Source organism: Thamnophis elegans, chromosome 2, assembly GCF_009769535.1.
Source record: "Thamnophis elegans isolate rThaEle1 chromosome 2, rThaEle1.pri, whole genome shotgun sequence".
NCBI classification, from domain to species: Eukaryota; Metazoa; Chordata; class Lepidosauria; order Squamata; family Colubridae; genus Thamnophis; species Thamnophis elegans.
The window spans coordinates 919248-940785 of record NC_045542.1 but is presented as its reverse complement, the minus strand read 5'-3'; the positions used below and the strand labels follow the sequence as shown (position 1 = coordinate 940785).

Below are 21538 nucleotides of genomic sequence, written 5' to 3'. Positions count from 1 at the left end.
AGGATGAGGTGTAGGCATACCTGAGCAAACTCCAAAGACCACACTTTGAGCCCAGAAGCTTATTTGGGGTGAGAAAATTGGAAAGGTATTCGAGAACAAGGCCCCGATGATGTCACAAATGAAGTAAACTGTGAAAATGATTGTTTGGGCTCACGCCAGAGCTGAAGCAATAGATAAACTTGCAGTAGTCCCTGTGTCCATCTTTTTAACAGGGCACCTGCTTTTTGGGGCTCCCCTCCCAGACAGTTCCTGAGTAAGTGGAGACGTTTAACTAACTCAAGTTTGGCCCAAGTTAGAAATGACTTGGAAGACCATCTGGAATGTGAGGGCTATTATCTAGACTGGAAAGTTGAAAAAACATCCTGGAGGATTGGATGGTGAAGTGCTTCCATAAAGCTGCCCCAAAGACTACACGGATGGAGCCAGCTTGATTAAAGGGCACCTTCACCAGCTAGTTCTTCGTCCTTTTCATATAGCTGAAATTTGAGCCAAATGTCAGGAGGTAGAGTTGAGAAACACTGGCAAAATATCACAATAAAACAAGTTATACGATGTGCCAATCAGTTAAATATGCTCTAGAAACCATGAGTTGCTGCAGGGTAAAAAAAATATATTATTTTTTTAAAAATCAACCACTCAGTAGTGGAGAGAGCAGGGGTACCTGGCAATTTATCAGTTTTTGAGAGATAACATTGATTCTCAGTGTTTCTCAATCATATTTTGAATCTTCCTAACAATCTTTTGACAGCAGCATTTTTATTATGTCTGGAAAGTGCTCGGTTTGTTTTGCTAAATATGAGAAGCCCTTTGTTCCACTGCTGGAATATTAGGAGTTCTGGGGACAGCTATGACTTAAGGCAGCAGTAAATTAGTAATAATAAAAGAGTAAACAGAGCATCCTTTCATGGCATTTTGAGCTATCAGGAAGAGATTGGCCTAGCAATATTTTATATGCCATAATAGTTACAGGACTTTATAAAGATGCTTCCAGTCTTCAATTTTTATTTTCTCTTGCACAATTCTCCAATATTTTTCTCTGTTATAAAACATTCAGAAATTTGTTTTAGGTTGGACTGTCAGTCTCCCCCAACTGGTATATTTCGCATGAGTCCCCCACCACCACCACAAAGTATGGCCCATCTAGAAAGCATTGGACTGGGGAAATCTGGATTTAATGAATGGAAGCCCAGAGAATAACATTTTGGGGCCACCTCTCAAACTGGCTGTCAGGATACCAGTTGAAAGATAAAGAATAGTATGAGCCCATCACACCTCAACCAATATGTTCAGTAAAACAAAGTGAATCAAGAAAAAGGTGCACAAGATGAGAATTCCCGTTGGAGCCTACCTATTGCCATTCACAGCAGATTCACCTGAGGCATCAGTATTAGGATGGACCCGTCCCTTCCGATCTCTGAACCGTCTCCAAAATATCCCCTGGAAATAGGATAAGAAAAAGGAATAATTATGAGGATTTTCCTACCCTTGAAGCAAAGGGGCATAGCTGAAAAAAATCATAGAAATTTTTTGGCCCAGTTTTCTTCCAAGGTTCTCAGCCTCTCACAAGCCAACTCGGGCAATGCCTCTCACAGCAGAGAGCAAGACTAAATGGGCTACGCTTTAGCAAAATACTTGTGGAGCTGTTGAGACCAACTCCAAGGCACACATCACAGCCAAAGACAGCACCTCCCCAAAAGAGGGTCCCTCGAGGCCTCAAATGTTGGTGTTGGTTTTCATGTGGGAAATTCGGAGATAATGCAGCTAGAACAAGTGACTGAGCAATTGGTGGAGGAGAGATGAAGCAGAAGGGTACAATGATCTGCATTGACTGAGGGAGGACAAGAATAATGTGGCAAGCTGCTACAACTCGGAAGTAACATTCCTAGAATAGGATTTTTATTCTGGATTCTGGAACACCTGGGGAGAACTAAACTAGGGAAAGCCACAGAGAGACCCTGAGAAGTTAGGGTGTCATCAAGAGAGTGCCTTTACTTGACTTTCCTGCTCTGCATACCCCTCTCCCCCACCTCTCTTGTACCTTCACATTGCCAAGATGTGTGCCTGAAGAAGCATCCTGGAAAGGCTTGTTCTCAGGAGCCTGTCCTCCTACGAAAAACTCTGCTGGAACGAAGTAAAATAAATAGAAGTCAAACACAGTGAAACAATCAAGGAATTATAGATTCAAAGGATTGGAAGAAACTTCTGAAACTTTTCTAACCCCAGCTGCCTAATTCTGGTATCATCTCAGGGACGTTTACTAAGCTTTTCTTGAAAATTTCATTGATAAAACACCTATAATGACCGGAAAGAGGCTGTTCTTGACAGCTCTCATGCTCAAGAAATTCTTCCTTATTTCAGATTTAGACTTCCCTCTTTACAGCTTCTACCCATTGCCATTTCTTGGGTTTTACAGAGAATAAATCCACATCTTCTTTCTTGTAATAGCTCTTATAGTATTGGAAGATTGCTGTCCCTTAGCCTTTCCTTTCTTAGGCTGAAGAGTCCCTATAACCATTCTTCATAGGATTTAACTTCAAAGCCTTTGTTACTCTTCTCCGCATTCTTTCCAATTCCTCAGCATCCTTCTTGTACTGTAGAAATTCAAACTGGGCACAGTATTCGAGATATGCTGTGCCCAGTACAGCACGGGGCAAAACTATCACATACTATTAGCCTAACAGTATATAAGAGCGTGGTGGTTCTTTTGTTAGCTGCAATACATTGCTAGCTTGTGCTTAATCTGTGGCCTATTCCATGAATACCCAATCAAATAAATGGGTTCACTTAATGACCACAGCATTCACATAGGAACTATCATGTTTGCTTAATGACTGCTGTGAAAAAGGCCAGAAATTTACTTCGAGAAATGTGCCTTGTCTTAGAACCATAATGTTTTACAATCGTAATTTTGGACTCGATTATGGTTGTAAGTTGAGGACTAGCTGTATCCACAACATTAAATAAATAAATAAAAGTAGAAAGTTTTCTCTGGCACAACCTATTTTTAACAAACTCATGCCTTGTTCCTTTTAAAGTACTTTAAAACTAATTGCTTGATTATCTTTTCTAGGATTTTTTTAAGTACCAATATCAGGTTTGCAGCTTCTTGAGTCCACTTTTTTTTCCTTTTTGTACTCAGTAGCCCAATCTGTGGTCCTTTTAATTCTGGGGGTCTATCCACTCTTCCAGGAAAGAACTCAGATTTCACTGAGACCAACAGCAGATTTAAGCCCCATGAAACCCAAACCTGAGCACCTCAGTATCCCATCAAACCCCACAGTGGCGGCTTCAATGCTACTGGATGGGGGTGGGAGATGTAAGAGAGGGATGGTCAAATATCAAGATTTCTTACTTTCCAAAAATTCAACCCATGGGAATATCAATCTCTCAATCCTTAGAAAAGGAGGGTCAAATTCACAGCCTGCAGGCTGAATGCATCATGTGCTGGCCATGCCCACACCCATTTTAGCGAAGGGGAAAAAGTCACGATAACATCACATGATGCCCCCATGATGACAGAGCAGATATGGAAATCCCCGTGCATTAAACTCCTTTGCAATTTCTCACCTCTTTGGGTTTTAACTAGTGTGCAAGTTCCCAACATCCACGCCTTGGATGGAAATTTTGGCTTTTGCCATCCCAACCACGAGAAACTCCTTTCTGAAGAACCCATAAACTATTTACATTTGAGGTATGATGATCTACCAGAAGACCAATCTCCTGGCAACATCTCAAATGGAAAAATGAGGCATTTACTAAGGGTTTAAAATGCCTTTGCTGTGTGGATTAAAGTGCTAATCCCAAGTAAATGTCTGGTCATTCTTACAGACAAAACGAAACGGCAAGAACATCACAGTGCCAAGCAGTCCTGCTGATCACTCTTCAACTCCAAGGAAACAGTTAATATGCTTAAGAAACACTTGATATCAATAATAGGGTGAATGAGACAGAACAAGTTGAAATTAAATCCAGCTACCCCTTCTTCATTTCCAGACAGCTGGGCACACATTTAGCCTAGCAGTTTGTGTGTAAGAGAGAGACAACACTCACTATTCTCCTTATCTGGTCCGAATATTGAGTTATTCTCTGAAACAGAATTGCTGGTTCGTTTCCGCTTCTCGAGCAGATTCTAAAAGAAGAAGAGAGAACTCTGTAGGTAGATTCACTATTTTGATACGTATATTATTATTATTAATCTGCCCTCAACCCCATAAACTCTGAGCATGCTTAGATTCTGCTCCTGCTCTTTCTTCAGTTCCAAAAGTAAGAGATGCTCCCACCTCCTCTTCTCTGCTCCATAACATCAGCCGTCCATCCTGCAGAGATACGTTAGCCACATCCCAAGGAGGGACACCCATTCTTGGAATCAACTGGACAACAGAATCGTCACCTGTAGGGAGGAATATGGATATAATATGTGAATGAGCTGGAATTATGACTCTAAGCTTACCAGGATCAGACCTCCAATACATGATATAGAAAAGCGAGCACTTCTCACATTTTCATTCCCACCCATCATGGAGCCTTTTCCAAAGGTACAAATCCAGATTAGATGAAGCCTGGCTCAGACAGAGGAACTGTGAGATGGACCTTGGAGTCCTAGTAGATGATCACATAAATATGAGCCAGAAGGGTATGGAAGCACCCAAAAAAGCTGATAGAATCCTTGGTTATATAAACAAAGCCATAGAATCAAAATCACATGAAGTATTAGTACCACTTTATAAAGCCTTAGTAAGGCCACACCTGGAATACTGCATCCAGTTTTGGTCACATCACACAAAAAATGTTGAGACTTTGTAAAAGTGCACAGTGCACAGTGCAATTGAAACAGCCTCGATTGTTGGGGAAGATACATCCAGAGTGTAGCAAAATTCCATGCAGAAAATCCAAGCAAGCCTGGGGGAACGGATGCATCCCTAAGTTATACACCTGTACTCAAATTGCTTTGTTTTACACAGGTTGTTTTCAGGAAGTGAGGGGAGCCGGATGTCAACATCTAAAGCATTTCCATGACTACTATCAACTTGAGAAGGGAGGAAAATGCCATGCATATTTTTGGCCAGAGTAAAATCACATATTCTTGTAACTGAGATGTGAATGCGCATGTGCAGAACCCCACAGCAATGTCCTGTTGGCAAATGTGATGACATCAGGCAGAGGGGAGGGGACACAGAGGTAAAGTTCAGACACCATCAAGTGGGATTTAATTTCGGCTCCACAGAAGTCCGTGCCAAGATGTTAGTCCTAATAAATGAATGGGGTTGTTTTTGAACCATGTCTCGTAAATTAATTAGGTCAGCTCTTGGGAACTTCACACCCTCCTGCACTTACCTGGGAGCCAAAAGAGTGTGCATGAGGACTCCGGGAAGGTGTCGGGTGGGATGGGCGGGGCCAGTCAGAGGTGGTATTTACCGGTTCTCCGAACCAGGCAAAATTTCCGTTACCGGTTCACAAGAACCGATTAGAACCAGCTGAATCCAACCTCTGGCTGTATCCCACTTTCTGCATTTTGCACAGAAATATACACATACACACACAGAGGCTCTGCTGCTGCATATTAAAATACCTCCAGATGTGCATATCTGTGAATAACTTTTAATATTCTAGCTGTACACAGATGCAGGTTGACTCAGCCTTCCATCCTTCCGAGGTGGGTAAAATGAGGACCCGGATTGTTGTTGGGGGCGATATGCTGACTCTGTAAACCGCTTAGAGAGGGCTGAAAGCCCTATGAAGCGGTATATAAGTCTAACTGCTATTGCTATTGCTATGCTATTGCTATCTATCTATCTATCTATCTATCTATCTATCTATCTATCTATCTATCTATCGGATTGTTGGGGGCGATATGCTGACTCTGTAAACCGCTTAGAGAGGGCTGAAAGCCCTATGAAGCGGTATATAAGTCTAACTGCTGTTGCTATGTATTCATGTACTATTAAAACCTTTTTTTTTTAACTTTGCTATTCAAACTCTCCAGAGGATGGAGTATGCATATATGTATTGTGTGTGTGTGTGAGTGTGTGTGTGTGTGTGAGAGAGAAATTAGGCATTCTACGCAACTTGCGCAACCTGATCCCCCTCTTTCCCAGCCAGTCTGCCAAGCTGCAGAGGTTGGGGACTGCTGTCCTACATAAACCTTTCCAGCAATATGATTTATAAAGTTCTGTAGACAAATCAGTCATAATTTAATCCTAAAGTTATTTTCATCATTGTGGTGCTCCCACTTCCGGAATAATTTACTTCACTGGTCAAGAAATAACAGAGGAAAAGGGGTGACATTAAGGGAGGAGGCAGCAGGAACAAGTGGTGAGAGAAGGGGTCAAATTTTCTGCTCCCTCCTCCCAGCTTGGAATTATGACTGAGTTCTGATTAGAAGCCTTGCTAACTGGAGCAACTTTGCAACATCCATGAGATGCCATAGAAGCAGCAGGAGGATGATACTTTGCTCATCTGACTGCCTCACTTCTTTCCTTCTAAGCATGGGGCCTACTGTGAAACCACTGCAGATAGATAGCGAGGGACAGGAGCACTTGCATAATGCATAAAAACCTAATCCCGTTTTTATATGCTTATCTGTCCAACCAATTAATGTTGATTGAAATATTGAGCTGCCTTTTGTGGGGAAAAAAGGCTAGCAGCTTGTTGCTGAATAAAGACACGGCATAATATGTTTAGTCACATCTCTGATTACTTTCAGTTTTAGTAAAGAGTTTAGAGCAGTGTTTCTCAACCTTGGCCACTTGAAGATGTCCGGACTTCAACTCCCAGAATTCCCCAGCCAGCATTCGCTGGCTGGGGAATTCTGGGAGTTGAAGTCCCGGACATCTTCAAGTGGCCAAGGTTGAGAAACACTGGTTTAGACTATTGTGACAGCAAGAGGATAGAGTTGACTCATTCATGCAAGCCTGAACCACCTCTTATATTCTGACATGAATAATTAGGATGTCTGTGTTTCGAGATCAAATTGAATAAGCCTAATCTTACCTTTTTTTTTTTTGCTATTTATATTGAAAATATACATGCATAATTCATTAACTGGGAGATCCGGCTTCTGTGTTTTTTTTTTTTTTTTGAAACATTTTATTAAGACTTATAGGCCGCCCTTCTCCCTGAGGGGACTCGGGGTGGCTTACAATCACAAAGGGAAGGGTGTGCAGTAACAAGAGACAAACAATAAGTGACCAAAAAATAAAATGGTAAAACACAACATGCATTCAACAATCAACACTCGGGCGGGTAAGTTGGAAACCTATCCCCAGGCCTGCTGGGAGAGCCAGGTCTTGAGGGCTGTGCGGAAGGTCTGGATGGTGGTGAGGGTACGAATCTCAACGGGGAGATCGTTCCACAGGGTCGGAGCTGCAACAGAAAAGGCTCTCCTCCGTGTAGTCGCCAGTCGACATTGACTGGTGGATGGAATCCGGAGGAGGCCCAACCTGTGCGATCTAATCGGTCGGAGGGAGGTAATCGGCAGAAGGCGGTCTCTCAAGTATCCAGATCCACTACCATGGAGTGCTTTAAAGGTGGTCATCAGTACCCTGAAGCGCACCCGGAGGCCGACAGGTAGCCAGCGCAGCTCGCGGAGGATGGGTGTAATGTGGGCGAACCGCGGTGCGCCCACTATCACTCGCGCGGCCGCATTCTGGACTAACTGCAGTCGCCGGATGCTCTTCAAGGGCAACCCCATGTAGAGCCCATTGCAGTATTCCAGCCTAGAGATCACAAGGGCTCGAGTGACTGTTGCGAGAGCCTCCCGGTTTAGGTAGGGCCGCAACTGACGGACCAGGCGAACCTGGGCAAATGCCCCCCTGGTCACAGCCGACAACTGGTGGTCAAACGTCAGCTGTGGGTCCAGGAGGACTCCTAAGTTGCGGACCCTATCTGAGGGGTATAAAATTTGACCCCCCAGCCTAAGTGTTGGAACATTGGCCAAATTCTTGGGAGGGAAACACAACAGCCACTCGGTCTTGTCCGGGTTGAGTACCAGTTTGTTAGCGCTCATCCAGTTCTTAACGGCCTCAAGGCCCTGGTTCATCACGTCCACCGCTTCATTGAGTTGGCACGGGGCGGACAGATACAATTGTGTATCGTCCGCATATTGATGGTACTTTATCCCGTGCCTCCGAATGATCTCGCCCAGCGGTTTCATGTATATGTTAAATAGTAGGGGGGATAAGACCGAACCCTGCAGCACCCCGTATGTTAGGGGCCTCAGGGACGATCTCTGCCCCCCGACCAACACCGACTGCGACCTGTCCAAGAGGTAAGAGGAGAACCACTGCAAGACAGTGCCTCCCACCCCCACCTCCCGCAGTCGTCGCAGAAGGATACCATGGTCGATGGTATCGAAAGCCGCCAAGAGGTCAAGGAGAACCAGGATGGACGCATGGCCTCCATCTCTGGCCCTCCAGAGATCATCGGTCAATGCGACCAAAGCGGTTTCTGTGCTGTAACCAGGTCTGAAGCCGGACTGGAAGGGGTCAAGATAACTAGCTTCCTCCAAGGCCCGTTGAAGCTGGAAGGCTTTTAAGTCATTAAGATGAGTTTAGACAATGGAGTTTGGGGGAGGGGTTAAGGCACCCAGCTAGAAATTGGAAAGCTTTGAATTCTGCTCTTTTACACCTAAGACCAGTTAGGTGATCTTGGGTCAGACACTCTCTCGGCCCTAGAGACAAGACAACAGCAAACTGCTTCTGAAAAACTTGCCAAGAAATGTAGACATATACCCCCCAAAAATGCAAATATTTTTTTAAAAAAAGATTTGTGGAAAGTTGTCAGGGGATTTTGGAAATGAAAATCGCATGACCACAGCTCACTGCAGCAGCGTAACAGTGCTGAAGGAGCAGCAGTGCGATAGCACTGAATCAGCCACAACTTTCTCAGATTTCATTCCTCTTCTGAGTTATGATCCTGCCATGGGGTAAGCCAGCCCATTTTAGGAACCTTGGTGTAATAGTTGTTGCCCTACGATGCAGATAGATAGATAGATAGATAGATAGATAGATAGATAGATAGATGGATGGATGGATGGATGGATGGATGGATGGATGGATGGATGGATGGAAGGAAGGATGGATGGATGGATGGATGGATGGATGGATGGATGGATGATAGATAGATGATAGATAGATAGATAGATAGATAGATAGATAGATAGATGATAGATGATAGATGATAGATGATAGATAGATGATAGATAGATGATAGATAGATGATAGATAGATGATTGATGATTGATAGATGATTGATAGATAGATAGAGATAGATAGATAGATAGATAGATAGATAGATATAGATAGATAGATAGATAGATAGATAGATAGATAGATAGATAGATAGATGGATGATAGATAGATAGATGATTGAGAGATAGATAATAGATAGATAGATAGATAGATAGATAGATAGATAGATAGATGATAGATAGATAGATAGATAGATAGATGATAGATAGATAGATAGATAGATAGATAGATAGATAGATAGATGATAGATAGATAGATAGATGATAGATAGATAGATAGATAGATAGATGATTGATAGATAGATAGATAGATAGATAGATAGATAGATAGATAGATGATAGATAGATGATAGATAGATAGATAGATAGATAGATAGATAGATAGATAGATGATAGATAGATAGATAGATAGATAGATAGATAGATAGATGATAGATAGATGATAGATAGATAGATAGATAGATAGATAGATAGATAGATAGATAGATGATAGATAGATAGATAGATAGATAGATAGATAGATGATAGATAGATAGATAGATGATTGATAGATAGATAGATGATAGATAGATAGATAGATAGATAGATAGATAGATGGATGGATGGATGGATGGATGGATGGATGGATGGATGGATGGATGATAGATCTTCTACTGATCATTTAATTAGGATACATTTTATTGTGGCTCATGTTAAGCTCAACCAGAAATTGAAACTGAGTCATATCAATGAGATCTCCTGAAACTCCATTTTCACAAAACTCGAAAGCCAGTACAATGTAGACAAAGTACAAATGTGGTTTCTCTCCACTTGCAGAGAACTTTGCTATGTTACTTGCTAAGTAAGTATAACACTTCATTTTGCAGAAAAGCTTAAAAACAATTAAATATTTTATTGCACAATACTTTCCAAACTCTGGCTAAAGGCAAGCATTATTATTCCCTAAAATGGTCAAGGAGAGGCAAATTCCTGGACAGAAGAAAAATAATAATAATAAGTCCAGTTGATGATTCCAGCTGAGTAGAGTATCACATTTAATTTATAATAATAATAATAATAATAGTAATTAATAATAATAATAATAATAATAATAATAATAATAATAATAGATTGAGGATTCTATTAAAGTGCATAAAATGGAAGATGTGAAAATAACAAAAGAAATGGTGCAAAGACAGTCAAGAAAAGTGAAGAATTGGAGTGCACCTGGACCAGATGAGTTACATAGCTTCTGGTTAAAGGCACTTACAAGTGTGCACAAAAGATTGATACCCCAAATGAACCAGATCTTAAAAACACCTGAAAATGATGAATGGATGACAACTGGAAGGACATTTTTGATCCAAAAAGATAAAGAAAAAGGAAAGGACCCTGGAAACTATAGGCCAATCACCTGTTTGCCAACAACATACAAGATCCTTACTGGTATCGTTGCAAACCAAATTTATGGATACTTGGAAAGTAGAACAGAAAGGATGTAGAACAGAAAGGATGCTGCAAAAATTCAAGAGGAACAAAGGATCAACTGCTGATTGACAAACTAATCCTAAAGAATTCAAAGAAAAGATGAACCAACCTGTTCATGGCTTGGATAGACTATAAGAAAGCATTTGATTCAGTTTCCCCTAACTGGATCAAGAAATGCCTGAAAATCTTTGGAATCAGCAGCAACATACAAAAATTCATGGAAACTTTAATGAACCCCTGGAAAACGAAGCTTATAGCTAATGAAGAAGAGCTGGATAAAGTTGAAATTAAATGAGGCATTTTCCAGGGTGATTCCCTTTCACCACTACTTTTTATACTCTTAATGCTACCACTGACAATCATTTTGAAGAAGATGAACTGTGGATCCGAACTTGCAAAGAAAGGAATGAAAATTTCGCACTTGGTATACATGGAGGATTTGAAGCTGTTTGGTAAAACAAAAGCTGAACTGAATTTATTAATTGAAAGCACAAAAGAGTTTAGCCAAGACATTGGTATGCAGTTTGGAATTGACAAATGTGCAACAATAGCAACCAAAGCAGGCAGGGTCATAGAAGATGACGGAATAGAACTTGAGAATGAAGAAATGATAAAGGCAGTAAAACCAGAAGAAGGCTTCAAGTACTTGGGGATTTTAGAGGCCTCTGACTTAATGCATAATAAAATCAAGGAATTAACTTCAGCCAAGTACATTCGATGAATTTGCAAGATATTAAAGTCCAAATTGAGTGGAGGAAACATCATAAAAGCCATAAATAGGCTATATTTATAAGTGGGTTATACCTGTGATTCGATACTCTGCAGGAATAATTGACTTGACCAAGATGGAGCTTGGACAGAAAAACAAGGAAGCTTATGACAATGAATCATGCTTTGCACCCTAAAGGTGATGTTGACCGATTATATCTACCAAGAGCAGAGGGTGGTCGAGAAGTCCTACAAGTAAAACAGACTGTGGAAGAAGAAAAACACAGCTTGAATGATTACATCCAGAAAAGTGAAGAACCAATGATTAAGGAAGTAAATAAAGGAGGCCTTTTAAAGACAACTAAGTCAAAAGCTGAATATAAGAAAGAAGTAATTGAGAAGCGAGGTGAAAATTGGAAAAACAAAGCTATGCATAGTCAATACTTGAAAAGTATTGAAGGCAAAGCTGACCAAAAGCTAACTTGGAACTGGTTAAGATCAGGAGTACTGAAAAAAGAAATAGAAGGCTTTATTTTGGTAGCTCAAGAAGAAGCCTTTAGCCACAAACTGCATGAAGGCAAAAATTCAACATGATACCACGAACAGCAAATGTCGCCTCTGTAATGAGAAAGACGAGACAGTCGACCACTTGATCAGTGGGTGCAGCAAAATTTCACAAACTGACTACCTACAATGCCATGACCGCGTTGCTAAGATCATTCACTGGAAATTGTGTCAAAAGTTTGGATTTGAGTACAGCAAAAACCACTGGGAACATCAGGTTCAGAAGATTTTAGAGAATGAGAAAGTCAAGATCTTGTGGGATTTCAGAATTCAGACTGACAGGCACTTGACCCACAACACACCTGACCTAACAATAGTTGAAAAGAAAAAAGTATGGTTCATTGACATTGCAATACCTGGAGATGCACAAATTGCAAATTGAAGTTGAGTGACTGTGGAAAAAGAAATCATGTATTGTCCCCGATTGTTATTGGAGCCCTTGGAGCAATACCTAAAGGGCTACCTCGCTATTTGGAAATTTTAAATTTATGAGACTTGAACATTCTGATTCTACAAAAACCCACCCTACTTGGAACAGCTGATATCCTCCGACGTTACCTTAACAGTTCCTAGGTCCTTGGTTAGGACTCGAGCTGTTGAGCTACCAACCAGCCCCAAAGGCTGTGAATCTCACTAAAGATTAACCACATAACAACTGCTAATACTAATACTAATACTACTACTACTATGACTATTACAACTTTGGAATCAGCACATTTTTTAAAGCAAATGTGCAAAAATGGAAATCAGTTCTAAAAATAAATGGGGAGAACATTGGTGAAGTCAACATCAGATGAGGAATCTTGCAGGGGGACCCACTTTTACCACTATTGTTCAACATCGCATTAATTCCACTGACAGTCCTATGAAACAGAAAACTGGGATATCAAATCTCAAGCCAACATGGCAAGATAAGCCATCTACTATACATAAATGACTTAAAAATGTATGCAAAAAGCCCCACTGAACTTAAATCAATACTCAACACAGTTCAACTGTTCAGCAGCGACATCAAAATGAACTTTGGGCTTGAAGAATGTGCTATATTATCCAGGCGGTGAGAAAAAATGGAAAAAACAGAAGGAATAGAACTGGGAAATGGAAGCATAGCGAAAGCATTAGCAAAGGATGATGGTTACAAGTACTTAGGCATATTGGAAGCAGATAACATCTTGAATGGAAAAGTCAAAGAGTCAACGCAAAAGGAATACATCAGGAGGGTCCGCAAAATATTAAAATCAAAGCTGAATGCTGGAAACATAATTAAAGCCATTAATACATGGGCAGTTCCAGTGATACGCTACTCACCTGGAATCATCAACTGGAGACTTTGCAACAACAGTTGAAACTGTTTCACGTTTAATATGTGAATGCAGCAAAATCACGCAAACTGATTACAAAGCTAGACACGACCAAGTTGCTAAATTAATCCACAGGTCATTATGTAAAAAATACGAATTACCTGTATCAAGAAAGTCATAAGAACACAAAGTGGAAAAAGTTATCAAAAATGAGAAGGTGAAGAACTTGTGGGACTTTCGAATACACACAGATCATCATTTGGAACATAACGCACCAGATATCACAGTTGTCAAAAACCGAAACGTGCAATTTATTGACACTGTGGTACCAGGAGATGCCAGAGTCAAAGGAAAAGAACTGGAAAAAATCACAAAATACCACGGCCTGGTCATTGAAACTAAGCGATTATGGATGAAACATGTAACAGTGATACCCATTGTCATCGGGGCACTTGGTCCCATGTCCACGAATTTTATAAAACACATCAAGAAATTGCAGCTTCCTGCAATAACACCAGCAGAACTGCAAAAAACTGTGCTACTTGAAACATCGTACATCTTAAGAAGGTACTTGGTCGATACCTAGGATGCTGGCAGCAACCCATATCAACCGTTAGCACCAGTCAATGGTGTTTGTGATGAATTTTTGAATGTTCAGTTGACTGACTTTCATGTTTAATCAATAAAGTATATAATAATAACAACAACAATCCCCCAAGAATTGGATGGAGGATTATGAAAGGAGATCCCACATACAGGAAAAAAGTCCTGAAATCTGTTGTATAATAACTAACTCAAGTTTCAACAGGCCAGGACTGTGCCAATTTAGCTCAAGCGATCCAAATCCTGTGGCTTCAGCACATCAATTCAGGAGCATGAACTCCTTGCTCTCTCTGTAACCCAGTGGAGAAGGCCACCCTCACCACTATTTTTTTTTCCTGTTCTAGAAATTGCATCAAGCATGCCTGCATGAATTTTGGACAAAAAACACAGAATGAGCCCTATCGCTATAGATAAAGGGGCAGCGGCACCAGATAGAAGGGAGCATATGTGGGGGAAATGTTGGGTAATTCTAAATGCCAGGCACTTGCACTCTGCGCTGCTTCAGGGGTGCTGCAATTGGCTTAACAAATTTCTGTCCAGGTCGCAGTATTGCTGTGCAGTCCAGATTGAGCATTCTGCTACTGCATCTACCACATATTCTGTGAACTATTATGGAGGGACTGTCTTCACCCTCTTTCTCTCACTCAACAGCTTCTTTACCAGCCTTTGGGGGGGGGGGGGAGGAAGCTTCTGATCAGCTGAGAATATTGCAGCCCAGCAGGTCAGCATGAAATAACCATAGGGAGGAGCAACCAGCCACTGCAGTGGGAAAGTATGCCAGGCACTACAGCTAATTGGAGTTGGGGATGTGACTAGATTGCAATAAAGCATGGGGAACCAACTGTTTAAGATGCTTAGGACAGAAAACAGAACTTTCAAAGCTGAGCTTCAGAGAACAGATGGGGATGGCAATGAACAGAAGACATTGCTGTCTTTTCCTGCAGCCAGAAAATGGTGGTTTTGGTGATGAGGAAAGCAGAAAGTGTATATCTGGCCTTGGAGCATGGCCTACTTTTACTAACTATTCCTCTACACCCGCTGGACCGTAATTGGCAGGATAACGTAGCCCCCCCCCTCTTACCTTCGCTTGTTTCCTTGGTCTCCCTCACTGTTTGGGAGGGGGCCTCTTGGTTCTTCCAATGAGACATGGAACGCAGGTACTTCCTCACACTGAGCTTGCTGCTCCTCTCCTGGGCCTTGCTCATCCTGCCTGGCAGAGAGAAAGCCCTCTGGAAGATGGATCTCTTGGTGGCCGCTCTGCTGTCTTGGGAAGCCAATGGTGGGAGATCGTGGGGTCCAGGCTCAGGAACTTCAGCCTCAGGATGGCTGTGCACTCGCTTCCACTTCGGTATCTTCCTCTTGCACCTGCTGCTCTCTGATCCATCGTGAATAGGTCCCAATTCTGGCGCCTTCTCCCCAGTTGGCATCACTGTCTGCCATAGGTAGGCCTTAAGCAAAGTTGAGCCCTCTGTTTCAGGCTGAGCTGCCATCTGTCAAACCCCAAAATAAAAAGGAAAGAAGAGCCATTTCACAAAAGTAACACCTCCATTGCCAAGCATACCATAGTCAAGGTAGCCCTACATTCATACTTCTAGACCAAAATTACCTCTTCTGACTTGGCCATTTCTCCAAAGACACGTAGTCGGGGGGGCCCCACCCCCACCCTGAGCAGTCACAAGCAAACAGATACCAGTCTGCATAGACAATGGAAAGAGTCAGTTACTTTCCACTTCGAGCCCTTAAAAATGGAGTTACTCTCAATGAAAGTCCTTGCTAAGGTGAGCACGGTGCCCCTCTACCCTTCTCACTCTGAGGTGCAGGTTTCCTACTGCTCACTTTTTGCCAAAAAAAACCTTTGTGCTGCCATAGCAGGAAATAAAAACACACTGGCAGCTTCACCACATCCTGTGTTGCTGTTTGCCGACTCAGACGCTTCCTGTGACAAAAGAGCATGCACCGTAGAACTGCCCGTTATGCCTCGCAGGCAAGTCTTGCACACTCTTCATGTGAGACAACCTTGAAGTCCACCTACTTGAGATCATCCCAAGAAAACTCAGCCTGCCCTTACTGGCAAACCTGTGGAGTCCTAACTCTAAAAACGTTGGGTGAAGCATGGCAATGCTTGCACCTTGATCAACCGGCTCTTCCCCGGTCCATAGAACCTGTCTGAACATGACCCTTGCACACCGTGAAGTCACGTGGCCCAACCTCCTTGAAAAATGCAAGCTGCTCAGAAGGGGAATGCTGAGGAGAGAGAAGTTGTGGGTCGCAACGTTTCATTTCCTGCTCTTCCGACTAAGGAAGTGATGGTTTTCTGCTAAATAGCTCATTCCACGTCTCTAGGTTGCATCGCAGAGTAGCCCAGCCTTGGTAGAGCTAAATATTAGAGAAGAAAGAGAAGGAGAGCATGTTTTCTATGAAACGGGCTCTGAACAAAGAAAGGGAGATTATGTATGCCTGCAGAGCAGATTTATCTAGAGTCAGTGTTTCTCAACCTTGGCAACTTGAAGATGTCTGGACCTCAACTCCCAGAATTCCCCAGCCAGCGAATGCTAATTACTCTAATAAATGTTAATACTTATATTAATGGAATATGTGCCACCAATGTATTAGTTGCACTATATCTGGACTGCAAATGTCTATCACAGTGTTTCTCAACCTTGGCAACTTGAAGATGTCTGGACCTCAACTCCCAGAATTCCCCAGCCAGCGAACGCTGGCTGGGGAATTCTGGGAGTTGAAGTCCAGACATCTTCAAGTTGCCAAGGTTGAGAAACACTGATCTAGAGCATCTTTATGTAGGGGTTTTAGACTGGTCTTTTGCTGCTTGATAAAGCAGGAAGCCGCTGGACCTCGCTGAATAGAGAGGAATGGAAAGTATCTTGCAGCCCCAGCAGTCGATTACGTGCAAAAATGAACATAACACAGAGATAGACAAGGTGCGTGACAGCAATGAAGCCAAGAATTTTCCCCTTGGGCTCATGCTTAAGCCCACCACCCCCTTTGTACCCACATGCTCATTTCCCAACTCCACTACCACCATTGCCCTGTGTAATTATCAGAAAGAGTATGGGAATGTCCTTTGTTTTTAGTATTTCACTGCTTAGCTTTCACCCAGGACCCAGTTTTTTTCCCCACAACCCATTTTCCTTCATTACATTGGCTTCTAAGCTGCCCTTTGCCTTTAACCTCCCTTCATCCTCCCTCTGAATGACTGGCTTCCTCTGCTGCTCTTTCAGCTCTGCAGATCCCCATGTGATCTTCTGTGACATGATAATAATCTCACTTCGTTCTGCCTTGTGCTGTGTGGGCGGCTGAAGCTGCACTCAATCCAGACTGCTCTCCTAGGTGAGCTCTGCTGCCACCCAAAAGCAGATGACATATTCCCCATCCAGTCTCCCTTCCGTGACACCTGCCTTAGAAGCCCCGTTCAGAGTGGATCTTCCGTGTCAAAATTCGTTGAGCCAATTTGCCGTATTGCACTTAAGAATTCCACACGAGGGTTTGGGTCAGCTCTCTAGCTGGGCCACATTCTCTCCTCTTTTAGGGCAGTTCAGCAGCTGCGCAAGAACTCCCTGAGGCTGGTGTTCAATGGGGGTTGGTGTGTGTGCGTGTGTCATTTCTCCATTAAAAGAAACTCTAACCTCACCCTCCTCGCAACTTCTCAGCTTCAGATATTTTGACTGAGAATGGAAGGGGAAGGCTGGTTTGACAGCCTCACATAATTGCGTCTGTCATTCAGATAACCCAGAAAGACCAAAATCTTCTCTTTTGCAGAGGACCACATGGCAATCCGTTCAGATGTCTTATTTCTTTTCTTTTGTTTCTCTTTTGTGTACGATCGTGGGAGGGGAGAATTTGGGTGTTTGTGAGATCAATGATCTCTCTTATTCTCAGCATTTTGAAGGTAGCAGAAGTGAAGGCGATGGCACTTTCAAATCACTTATGAGTACCTTGAGGGCAAAAGTGGGTGAAGATGATCTGGTATCAAGAGCAGGAGATCCGTACACTGGCCTTAATCAGTAACCCCATCAGCCGGGTTGCTAGGAAGGGCTTCTGGAGAAATGCCTAAGATCCCTCAATCCTGAATCCCAGAGAACCATGGGAGATGTTAACAATAGAAAACAGCCTTAGCAATAGCAATAGCAGTAGACTTATATACCGCTTCATAGGCCTTTCAGGCCTCTCTAAGCGGTTTACAGAGTCAGCATATCGCCCCCAACAATCTGGGTCCTCATTTTACCCACCTCGGAAGGATGGAAGGCTGAGTCAACCCTGAGCTGGTGAGATTTGAACCGCTGAACTGCTGATCTAGCAGTAGCCTGCAGTGCTGCATTTAACCACTGCGCCACCTCGGCTCTAGCCTTGCGAGAGACGGATGCTTATTCACACCATAGTACCCTTTCTTGTTTCCAAATAACATTTTATGTGTTCTACGGCCAGGAAACAACCAGCTGTGACTTTTATTATTTTGACTTGAAAACTCTTCAACAACTACAACAAAAATATGTTTATTCCTAAAATCAAAGGGCCCGAGCATCCTGGTAACAGAAGCAAATTCATTTTAATTTCTGAACTGGTGTACTTGAAATAACCTTGAAATGAAATAAAAATATCGGAGCAAAGAGTTAATAAGACACGTTGTGCTGGTTGCTCTACATGAGGGAGGCGGGAGGGAACGACTAGAAAATAGAATATGATGAGCTGGAAGGGACCTTGGAAGTCTTCTAGTCCAGCCTCCTGCTCAAACAGGAGAACCTATACCATTTCAGATAAGTGACTGCCTAGGCCAGAGCTGTCGAACTCGGGGCCTACAAGCGCTGGCTATGCCCTGTTTAGCAAAGGGGGGGAGTCCTGATACGTTATTTGACACTGCCGTGACAATGCGAGTTTGACAACCCTGGTCTAGACTTTCTTAAAAACATCCAGTGATGAAGTGCCCACGATTTCTGCAGGCAAGCTGTGCTATTGGTTAATTGTCCTCACCAGTGGTGAGATTCAAATAATTTAACAACCAGTTCTATGCTCTGAAGACCAGCTGGGTGGGTGTGGCTGGGTGGGCATGTGACTGTGTGGGCATGGCCAACTCATCACTGACATCAAGAGCGCCTCTCCTTGCCACACTCCAGAGATGGTATTCAGCCAGTTCACACCAGTTTGGGTGAACCGGTAGGGAAAATTTGACCTGGTTCACTGAACTCGTAATGACTCTGGCTAGCCCCGCTCCCGGCCACCCAGTCGCTGCTTGCTCGCCCCAACCACTTGCTTGACATTCGCTTACCCCACCCACCCATTCGACGCTCGCCCCGCCCATCCCAGCCCTATATATAGCAATAGCAGTTAGATTTATATACCGCTTCATAGGGCTTTCAGCCCTCTCTAAGTGGTTTACAGAGTCAGCTTATGGCCCCCAACAACAATCCGGGTCCTCATTTCACCCACCTCGGAAGGATGGAAGGCTGAATCAACCCTGAGCCGGTGAGATTTGAAGCGCCGAGCTGCAGATAGCAGTCAGCTGAAGTGGTTGCAGTACTGCACTCTAACCACTGCACCACCTCGGCTATGTTGCCTTCACCATGCGGCTCAGCTAATCGCCTCTCCAGCCACCTCTGTGCCTCACCCACTCTGCTCAGTTCACCAAAGGTAAGCATGCTGCCCGCTCACCCTTCGACTTGGGTCAGGTGCTGGAGCCCAGGGACACCGTGGCACGACAAAACCGCGCTCGTCAAAATAGCGGTGATAAAACTACGTCGCTAAAGCCGTGATGTCATCACCGCGCATCATCACTGCCGCGACAACAGCGCGGCGATAGAAGGGTGCTTTAAAACAGCGCAGCGGCAGAAAGCCGATTTAAATTAAGTTAAGGGTTAGGATTAGGTTTAGGGGTTTGCTTTAGGGTTAGGTTTAGGGTTAGATTTAGGGTTAGTTTAGGGTTAGGTTTAGGGTTAGGGTTAGGGTTAGGTTTTGGGTGCTGAGTGCTTCGGAAGGCGCGGATTTGCCCTCCGCGATTATGTCATCGCGGTAGGGTCGCGTTTTTCCTTAGCGCTTTGAATGGTGCGGATTTGCCCTCCGCACTTATGTCAGCGCGGATAAGAGCTTCACGGTTTTGTGGTGGAACCAGGGACACGCCATTCCCTGAGGCCCAGAGCCTCTGCTCGCTTGCCGTTCGCCTTGGCCGGCTTGGGGAACGGGCTATTTCCTGGCTCCGGCCTTCCTGGGGCCCCCTCTTGCAGGCTGCCCACTCTTCCTTCGCCATGCATCACCCCGTTTCATCTCCTACAGAGGCCCCCACCCAGCACTTACTTAATATCCCCTCAGGGTTAGCTTAATCCTCCTGTGGCTGGTGGCAGAGGGTTGAGCCAAGGCTGAGCCATTGCCGCTGGGCTCCCCACCCGCCTGCATCGTTCCCTCTTGTCACAAGATGTATGCAGCCCCACCTCTTTTTTTTCGGTGTGAGAAGCCTCCCAGCTGCCAACTCTTTGCCAGCTGGAACCGAGCTAGCAATGGTGGCTGCAAGCTTCTTGCACCAAAAACTACTGACCTCCGCTTCTTGAACGTGCCGAAAAAGAGCTTCAGGCCCGCTGCGGTTGCCACCCATGGTATTTGTGCATGTATGTGTGTAATCATTTCCAGACCTGGAGGGAAGTTGATCCTTTAATAATAGAAAATGGGGCTCATTGGCTTATGTACAGCTCCCTGAAATAATTGTAATAATTGCTTTTCATGAAGAAAGAATGAAATGGGATTTTTGTATGTGAAATTAATTTACACAAGCAGTCTGATTGCAGTGCAAATGTGAGTATGTTGATGGTAAAAGTTGGTGTGAATGTACTTTTATTCCCTTTCACATAAAGAAACAGTAAGTTGCAAGGTTGTTTAATGGTATGTGTGTGTATGTATGTGTTTTATCATTTCCAAACCTGAAGGGAGGGTGAGATCCTCTAATAATACAAAATGGAGCTCATTGGCTGGTGAAAAAGCTCCCTGAAACACTTATAATGATTGGTTGATATGAGCAAGCATGAAGGTCGGATGTGAGTGTGTGTCCCCCACCCGATAATTCCCTGAGGGAGTGATAAGTGGAAGGGATCCAGAGACCTGTGATTGCCTGTGTGTATTTCCCCCCCCTCTTCCTTCTGGGTCATTCTTTGGAGGGAATCAGGCAAGGGGGAGAGTGTGGGTGTCTGCTCATTTTAACCATGAGTGTGTGTGTGAGATGCCCCCAGAGATACCTGTGAATGCCTCTGTGTATTCCCCCCTTCTTTCCCTCCTTCCTTCTGGGTCATTAAAGACCAGCTGCGGGTTTTTCTGCTCACTTTAACCACTTTATTTCTCCCTCTTTCTCTCTTCTGAGAAATTCGAGGTAAATGGGTGACCTGCTCCTTCACCTTTACTTTTCACTGTTGTGATCTTTTTCATCTGCATATAAAAGCTATGCAGTTACATTTCCTTTTCTGCTCTGAATACAATTTTGATTTTTCTTCTGGAAATTTTTGAGGTTTAAAATGCTTAATTAAACCTATAAAAAGAAATGATTTTGAGATATTTTGCTTACATTTGTAAATGTTTTAACATACTTAATGAGAATTTGATTCCATCTGAATGGAATCTGATTATTTTGGATGTTGACTCAAAGTACCTTTTTTTT

The 21538-nt window shown here is 43.3% G+C and overlaps 1 protein-coding gene across 1 annotated transcript in view; it reads right to left on the bottom strand.

Annotated features, from left to right (window-relative positions):
• Window positions 1-21538, bottom strand: part of RASAL3 (RAS protein activator like 3) — a 39581-nt gene that overhangs the window by 16898 nt on the left and 1145 nt on the right. Inside the window, 5 exon segments of the mRNA XM_032212399.1 lie at window positions 1349-1437; window positions 2039-2121; window positions 4051-4129; window positions 4281-4390; window positions 14972-15380. Coding sequence (XP_032068290.1) covers window positions 1349-1437; window positions 2039-2121; window positions 4051-4129; window positions 4281-4390; window positions 14972-15380 — 770 coding nt within the window.